This window comes from Notolepis coatsorum (assembly GCF_963971535.1).
Source record: "Notolepis coatsorum genome assembly, chromosome: 9".
Taxonomy (NCBI): Eukaryota; Metazoa; Chordata; class Actinopteri; order Aulopiformes; family Paralepididae; genus Notolepis; species Notolepis coatsorum.
In genome coordinates, this window is record NC_140173.1 from 132,586,952 (window position 1) to 132,596,398 (window position 9,447).

The 9,447-nt window shown below is 47.3% G+C and overlaps 1 protein-coding gene across 1 annotated transcript in view; it reads right to left on the reverse strand.

Moving 5' to 3' along the window:
• The window catches only part of LOC311234760 (potassium-transporting ATPase alpha chain 1-like), a gene marked incomplete at both ends in the record, with an annotated part of 52,609 nt that overhangs the window by 24,122 nt on the left and 19,040 nt on the right, over nt 1-9,447 (reverse strand). Inside the window, one exon of the mRNA XM_084322004.1 lies at nt 8,638-8,716. Within this exon, the coding sequence (XP_084178130.1) occupies nt 8,638-8,716 (79 nt within the window). The remainder of the gene's footprint in view (nt 1-8,637; nt 8,717-9,447) is intronic.

The window sequence follows — 9,447 nt, forward strand, 5'->3', positions numbered from 1 at the left end:
CTGTCTCATCCTAACATGTCTCACTCTAACCTGTCTCACCCTAACCAGTCTCACTCTAACCTGTCTCACTCTAACCTGTCTCACCCTAACCAGTCTCACTCTAACCTGTCTCACTCTAACCTGTCTCACCCTAACCAGTCTCACTCTAACCTGTCTCACTCTAACCTGTCTCACCCTAACCTGTCTCATCCTAACCTGTCTCACTCTAACCTGTCTCATCCTAACCAGTCTCACCCTAACCTGTCTCATCCTAACCAGTCTCACCCTAACCTGTCTCACTCTAACCTGTCTCATCCTAACCAGTCTCACCCTAACCTGTCTCACTCTAACCTGTCTCACCCTAACCAGTCTCACTCTAACCTGTCTCATTCTAACCTGTCTCACTCTAACATGTCTCACTCTAACCTGTCTCACCCTAACCTGTCTCACTCTAACCTGTCTCATCCTAACCTGTCTCACTTTAACCTGTCTCACCCTAACCAGTCTCACTCTAACCTGTCTCACTCTAACCTGTCTCACCCTAACCAGTCTCACTCTAACCTGTCTCACTCTAACCTGTCTCACCCTAACCTGTCTCACTCTAACCTGTCTCACCCTAACCAGTCTCACTCTAACCTGTCTCACTCTAACCTGTCTCATCCTAACCAGTCTCACCCTAACCTGTCTCACCCTAACCTGTCTCACTCTAACCTGTCTCATCCTAACCAGTCTCACCCTAACCTGTCTCACTCTAACCTGTCTCACCCTAACCAGTCTCACTCTAACCTGTCTCATTCTAACCTGTCTCACTCTAACCTGTCTCACTCTAACCTGTCTCACCCTAACCTGTCTCACTCTAACCTGTCTCATCCTAACCTGTCTCACTTTAACCTGTCTCACCCTAACCAGTCTCACTCTAACCTGTCTCACTCTAACCTGTCTCACTCTAACCTGTCTCACTCTAACCTGTCTCACTCTAACCAGTCTCACTCTAACCAGTCTCACTCTAACCTGTCTCATCCTAACCTGTCTCACTATAACCTGTCTCACTCTAACCTGTCTCATCCTAACCTGTCTCACTCTAACCTGTCTCACTCTAACCTGTCTCATCCTAACCTGTCTCACCCTCACCAGTCTCACTCTAACCAGTCTCACCCTAACCTGTCTCACTCTAACCTGTCTCACTCTAACCTGTCTCACTCTAACCTGTCTCACTCTAACCTGTCTCATCCTAACCAGTCTCACCCTAACCTGTCTCACTCTAACCTGTCTCACTCTAACCTGTATCACTCTAACCTGTCTCATTCTAACCTGTCTCACCCTAACCTATCTCACTCTAACCTGTCTCACTCTAACCTGTCTCATTCTAACCTGTCTCACCCTAACCTGTCTCACTCTAACCTGTCTCACCCTAACCTGTCTCACTCTAACCTGTCTCACTCTAACCTGTCTCATCCTAACCAGTCTCACTCTAACCTGTCTCACTCTAACCAGTCTCACTCTAACCTGTCTCACTCTAACCTGTCTCACTCTAACCTGTCTCACTCTAACCTGTCTCATCCTAACCTGTCTCACTCTAACCTGTCTCATCCTAACCAGTCTCACTCTAACCTGTCTCACCCTAACCTGTCTCACTCTAACCTGTCTCACTATAACCTGTCTCATCCTAACATGTCTCACTCTAACCTGTCTCACTCTAACCAGTCTCACTCTAACCTGTCTCACCCTAACCAGTCTCACTCTAACCTGTCTCACCCTAACCTGTCTCACTCTAACCTGTCTCATCCTAACCTGTCTCACTCTAACCTGTCTCACTCTAACCAGTCTCACTCTAACCTGTCTCACTCTAACCTGTCTCACCCTAACCTGTCTCACCCTAACCAGTCTCACTCTAACCAGTCTCACTCTAACCTGTCTCACCCTAACCAGTCTCACTCTAACCTGTCTCACCCTAACCAGTCTCACTCTAACCTGTCTCATCCTAACCTGTCTCACCCTAACCTGTCTCACCCTAACCAGTCTCACTCTAACCTGTCTCACTCTAACCTGTCTCACCCTAACCAGTCTCACTCTAACCTGTCTCACTCTAACCTGTCTCACCCTAACCAGTCTCACTCTAACCTGTCTCATCCTAACCTGTCTCACCCTAACCTGTCTCACTCTAACCTGTCTCACCCTAACCTGTCTCACTCTAACCTGTCTCACCCTAACCAGTCTCACTCTAACCTGTCTCACTCTAACCTGTCTCACCCTAACCTGTCTCATCCTAACCTGTCTCACTCTAACCTGTCTCATCCTAACCTGTCTCATCCTAACCAGTCTCACCCTAACCTGTCTCACTCTAACCTGTCTCACCCTAACCTGTCTCACTCTAACCTGTCTCACCCTAACCTGTCTCACTCTAACCTGTCTCACTCTAACCTGTCTCACCCTAACCTGTCTCACCCTAACCTGTCTCACTCTAACCTGTCTCATCCTAACCAGTCTCACCCTAACCTGTCTCACTCTAACCTGTCTCACCCTAACCAGTCTCACTCTAACCTGTCTCATTCTAACCTATCTCACTCTAACATGTCTCACTCTAACCTGTCTCACCCTAACCTGTCTCACTCTAACCTGTCTCATCCTAACCTGTCTCACTTTAACCTGTCTCACCCTAACCAGTCTCACTCTAACCTGTCTCACTCTAACCTGTCTCACCCTAACCAGTCTCACTCTAACCTGTCTCACTCTAACCTGTCTCACCCTAACCTGTCTCACTCTAACCTGTCTCACCCTAACCAGTCTCACTCTAACCTGTCTCACCCTACCTGTCTCACTCTAACCTGTCTCATCCTAACCTGTCTCACCCTAACCTGTCTCACCCTAACCAGTCTCACTCTAACCAGTCTCACTCTAACCAGTCTCACTCTAACCTGTCTCACTCTAACCTGTCTCATCCTAACCAGTCTCACCCTAACCTGTCTCACTCTAACCTGTCTCATCCTAACCAGTCTCACTCTAACCTGTCTCACCCTAACCTGTCTCACTCTAACCTGTCTCACTCTAACCTGTCTCATCCTAACATGTCTCACTCTAACCTGTCTCACTCTAACCAGTCTCACTCTAACCTGTCTCACCCTAACCAGTCTCACTCTAACCTGTCTCACCCTAACCTGTCTCACTCTAACCTGTCTCATCCTAACCTGTCTCACTCTAATCTGTCTCACTCTAACCAGTCTCACTCTAACCTGTCTCACCCTAACCTGTCTCACTCTAACCAGTCTCACTCTAACCTGTCTCACTCTAACCTGTCTCACCCTAACCTGTCTCACTCTAACCTGTCTCATCCTAACCAGTCTCACCCTAACCTGTCTCACTCTAACCTGTCTCACCCTAACCAGTCTCACTCTAACCTGTCTCACTCTAACCTGTCTCACCCTAACCAGTCTCACTCTAACCTGTCTCATCCTAACCTGTCTCACTCTAACCTGTCTCACTCTAACCTGTCTCACCCTAACCTGTCTCACCCTAACCTGTCTCACTCTAACCTGTCTCACTCTAACCAGTCTCACTCTAACCTGTCTCACTCTAACCTGTCTCACCCTAACCTGTCTCACTCTAACCTGTCTCATCCTAACCAGTCTCACCCTAACCTGTCTCACTCTAACCTGTCTCACCCTAACCAGTCTCACTCTAACCTGTCTCACTCTAACCTGTCTCATTCTAACCTGTCTCACTCTAACCTGTCTCACTCTAACCTGTCTCACCCTAACCTGTCTCACTCTAACCAGTCTCACTCTAACCTGTATCACTCTAACCTGTCTCACCCTAACCAGTCTCACTCTAACCTGTCTCACCCTAACCAGTCTCACTCTAACCTGTCTCACTCTAACCTGTCTCATCCTAACCAGTCTCACTCTAACCTGTCTCACTCTAACCTGTCTCACCCTAACCTGTCTCATCCTAACCTGTCTCACCCTAACCTGTCTCACTCTAACCTGTCTCATCCAAACCAGTCTCATCCTAACCTGTCTCATCCTAACCTGTCTCACTCTAACCTGTCTCATCCTAACCTGTCTCACCATAACCAGTCTCACTCTAACCTGTCTCACTCTAACCTGTCTCACTCTAACCTGTCTCACTCTAACCAGTCTCACTCTAACCTGTCTCATCCTAACCTGTCTCACTCTAACCTGTCTCACTCTAACCTGTCTCACCCTAACCTGTCTCATCCTAACCTGTCTCACTCTAACCTGTCTCACTCTAACCTGTCTCATCCTAACCTGTCTCACCCTCACCAGTCTCACTCTAACCAGTCTCACCCTAACCTGTCTCACTCTAACCTGTCTCATCCTAACCAGTCTCACCCTAACCTGTCTCACTCTAACCTGTCTCACTCTAACCTGTCTCATCCTAACCTGTCTCACCCTCACCAGTCTCACTCTAACCTGTCTCACTCTAACCTGTCTCACTCTAACCTGTCTCATCCTAACCAGTCTCACTCTAACCTGTCTCACCCTAACCTGTCTCACTCTAACCTGTCTCACTCTAACCTGTCTCATCCTAACATGTCTCACTCTAACCTGTCTCACTCTAACCAGTCTCACTCTAACCTGTCTCATCCTAACCTGTCTCACTCTAACCAGTCTCACTCTAACCTGTCTCATCCTAACATGTCTCACTCTAACCTGTCTCACTCTAACCAGTCTCACTCTAACCTGTATCATCCTAACCAGTCTCACTCTAACCAGTCTCACTCTAACCTGTCTCACTCTAACCTGTCTCACTCTAACCTGTCTCATCCTAACCAGTCTCACCCTAACCTGTCTCACCCTAACCTGTCTCACTCTAACCTGTCTCACTCTAACCTGTCTCATCCTAACATGTCTCACTCTAACCTGTCTCACTCTAACCAGTCTCACTCTAACCTGTCTCACCATAACCAGTATCACTCTAACCTGTCTCACCCTAACCTGTCTCACTCTAACCTGTCTCATCCTAACCTGTCTCACTCTAACCTGTCTCACTCTAACCAGTCTCACTCTAACCAGTCTCACTCTAACCAGTCTCACTCTAACCTGTCTCACTCTAACCTGTCTCATCCTAACCTGTCTCATCCTAACCTGTCTCATCCTAACCAGTCTCACTCTAACATGTCTCACTCTAACCTGTCTCACTCTAACCTGTCTCACTCTAACCTGTCTCACCCTAACCAGTCTCACTCTAACATGTCTCACTCTAACCAGTCTCACTCTAACCTGTCTCATCCTAACCAGTCTCACTCTAACCTGTCTCACCCTAACCTGTCTCACTCTAACCTGTCTCACTCTAACCTGTCTCACTCTAACCTGTCTCATCCTAACCTGTCTCACTCTAACCTGTCTCACTCTAACCAGTCTCATCCTAACCTGTCTCACTCTAACCTGTCTCACTCTAACCTGTCTCACTCTAACCTGTCTCATCCTAACCTGTCTCACTCTAACCTGTCTCACTCTAACCAGTCTCACCCTCACCAGTCTCACTCTAACCAGTCTCACTCTAACCTGTCTCACCCTAACCAGTCTCACTCTAACCTGTCTCACTTTAACCTGTCTCATCCTAACCTGTCTCACTCTAACCAGTCTCACTCTAACCTGTCTCACCCTAACCTGTCTCACTTTAACCTGTCTCATCCGAACCTGTCTCACTCTAACCTGTCTCACCCTAACCTGTCTCACCCTAACCTGTCTCATCCTAACCTGTCTCACTCTAACCTGTCTCACCCTAACCTGTCTCATCCTAACCTGTCTCACTCTAACCTGTCTCACCCTAACCTGTCTCATCCTAACCTGTCTCACTCTAACCTGTCTCATCCTAACCTGTCTCACTCTAACCTGTCTCACCCTAACCTGTCTCACTCTAACCAGTCTCACTCTAACCTGTCTCACTTTAACCTGTCTCACCCTAACCTGTCTCACTCTAACCAGTCTCACTCTAACCTGTCTCACTCTAACCTGTCTCACTCTAACCTGTCTCACTCTAACCTGTCTCACTTTAACCTGTCTCACCCTAACCAGTCTCACTCTAACCTGTCTCATCCTAACCTGTCTCACTCTAACCTGTCTCACTCTAACCAGTCTCACTCTAACCTGTCTCACCCTAACCAGTCTCACCCTAACCTGTCTCACTTTAACCTGTCTCACCCTAACCTGTCTCACTCTAACCTGTCTCACTCTAACCTGTCTCACTCTAACCTGTCTCACTCTAACCTGTCTCACTTTAACCTGTCTCACCCTAACCTGTCTCACCCTAACCTGTCTCACTTTAACCTGTCTCATCCTAACCTGTCTCACTCTAACCTGTCTCACCCTAACCTGTCTCACCCTAACCTGTCTCACTCTAACCTGTCTCACTCTAACCAGTCTCACTCTAACCTGTCTCACTCTAACCTGTCTCACTTTAACATGTCTCACCCTAACCTGTCTCACCCTAACCTGTCTCACTTTAACCTGTCTCACCCTAACCTGTCTCACTCTAACCTGTCTCACCATAACCTGTCTCACCCTAACCTGTCTCATCCTAACCTGTCTCACTCTAACCAGTCTCACCCTAACCTGTCTCACTCTAACCAGTCTCACCCTAACCTGTCTCACTCTAACCTGTCTCACCCTAACCTGTCTCACCCTAACCTGTCTCACTCTAACCAGTCTCACCCTAACCTGGCTCACCCTAACCTGTCTCACCCTAACCTGTCTCACTTTAACCTGTCTCATCCTAACCTGTCTCACTCTAACCTGTCTCACCCTAACCTGTCTCACCCTAACCAGTCTCACTCTAACCTGTCTCACTCTAACCAGTCTCACTTTAACCTGTCTCATCCTAACCTGTCTCACCCTAACCTGTCTCACCCTAACCTGTCTCATCCTAACCAGTCTCACTTTAACCTGTCTCATCCTAACCAGTCTCACTCTAACCTGTCTCACCCTAACCTGTCTCACCCTAACTAGTGTCACTCTAACCTGTCTCACCCTAACCTGTCTCATCCTAACCTGTCTCACCCTAACCTGTCTCATCCTAACCAGTCTCACTCTAACCAGTCTCACTCTAACCTGTCTCATCCTAACCTGTCTCATCCTAACCTGTCTCACTCTAACCTGTCTCACCCTAACCTGTCTCACCCTAACTAGTGTCACTCTAACCTGTCTCATCCTAACCTGTCTCACTCTAACCTGTCTCACCCTAACCTGTCTCACCCTAACTAGTGTCACTCTAACCTGTCTCACCCTAACCAGTCTCACTCTAACCTGTCTCATCCTAACCTGTCTCATCCTAACCTGTCTCATCCTAACCTGTCTCACCCTAACCTGTCTCATCCTAACTAGTGTCACTCTAACCTGTCTCACCCTAACCAGTCTCACTCTAACCTGTCTCATCCTAACCTGTCTCATCCTAACCTGTCTCATCCTAACCTGTCTCACCCTAACCTGTCTCATCCTAACTAGTGTCACTCTAACCTGTCTCACCCTAACCAGTCTCACTCTAACCTGTCTCATCCTAACTAGTGTCACTCTAACCTGTCTCATCCTAACCAGTCTCACCCTAACCTGTCTCATCCTAACTAGTGTCACTCTAACCTGTCTCACTCTAACCTGTCTCACCTAGGGTGACCAGGTCAAAATTGTTCAGTCGCAGGACAGCAGCACTGCTTTTGCGGGACAATGCGGGACACGTAGGTGAGGGGAAAAAATATGATTTTTTTTATTTCTTTTGCTAATTAAAATAAAATTAATTTATTTATTATTTAAATGCCTTTATTTCATATTCGACGCCGATGGTAGGCTATATTTTGTTATTAATCTTATTAAACTGTAGATGCTTCACCTATAGCACCGGGATTTGTGACTCTGCACAAAATAAGCCCCGCTGCGGGAGGATCTTCTCACTGAGAACACACAGCCTGCGTTTAATTATTATAATTTTTTTCTCACGATTTATTTAACGTGCCCTGGCTGGCTCAGAGTTGCTCGGCGAGGCTCTCTCTCCACCCTGTAGCCTATACCGGCTCCACCGGACCCGGTGTCTGTGAGTGAGTGATGGGGGCAGTGGCGGGCGAGGTGGCGAGCTTCTCTCACGGTTTTCTGGACAGCTTCGGTCCCTCGCTGGCTCACGGTGGCAAGGTCCGCGTCTCGCCGGATGGAGTATTATTAGCAGTTTAAAGACAGCGCAACTGTCTTTCCGGTATGTCAAGTATTTGAGCCGTGCCGTTTATTAAAGTCGACGCGTAAATACGGCAATTGGGGGGTAGAGGTGTGTGTTCACCGGCAGAGGGGTCGGCGGACAGGCAGCAGGCTTTTGCCCCGAGCGATTCAAGCCGTCAACACGGCAGAGAGAGCAGTTCAGCACCTTGGACAGCGTGACAAATGCACCCATTTCATTGGTTGTCACTCTGTTACACCTATCCACGGCTGGCCCTGCAGGGGTAAAGGTGCGTGTTTCTTCTGACTCGAGTGACACTGACACACTTGGAGCGAGGCATTAAATGAACAACATTTTAAAAAAATATTTAATAATAATAATAATTATTATTATTGTTTTTACCATGATCTTTGAAATGCGGGACATTGTTCTGTTGCAGTGGGACGCGGGGACAAACATCCCATTATCGAAACGCGGGACAGGTGGTCACCCTAGTCTCACCTAAGGTCTCCACAGCTTCAAGGTTCTTCACCACACAATTCTTCCTGGCCAGACGCTTGGCAGTGAGAGACAGACACACCTACAGACAGACAGAGAGACAGACAGACAGACAGATGCATTAATAGACAGATCTATCTGACAAACAGACAGATAAAGACAGACAAAAATGGCATGCTACAAGAGCATGCAGAATAACAGAACAGAGCAGAATAACAGAACAGAACAGAGCAGAACAGAACAGAATAACAGAGCAGAACAGAACAGAACAGAACAGAAAATAGCAGAACAGAATAACAGAGCAGAACAGAACAGAATAACAGTGCAGAGCAGAGCAGAATAACAGAGCAGAACAGAACAGAATAACAGAGCAGAACAGAACAAAACAGAATAACAGAGCAGAACAGAACAAAACAGAATAACAGAGAAGAGCAGAACAGAATAACAGAACAGAACAGAGCAGAGCAGAACAGAATAACAGAACAGAACAGAGCAGAACAGAACAGAATAGCAGAACAGAACAGAACAGAACAGAACAGAGCAGAGCAGAGCAGAGCAGAACAGAACAGAACAGAATAACAGAGCAGAGCAGAACAGAACAGAACAGAGCAGAACAGAACAGAACAGAGCAGAGCAGAGCAGAACAGAACAGAACAGATCAGAACATAACAGAATAACAGAGCAGAACAGAACAAAACAGAATAACAGAGAAGAGCAGAACAGAATAACAGAACAGAACAGAACAGAGCAGAACAAAATAGCAGAACAGAACAGAACAGAACAGAGCAGAACAGAACAGAACAGAGCAGAACA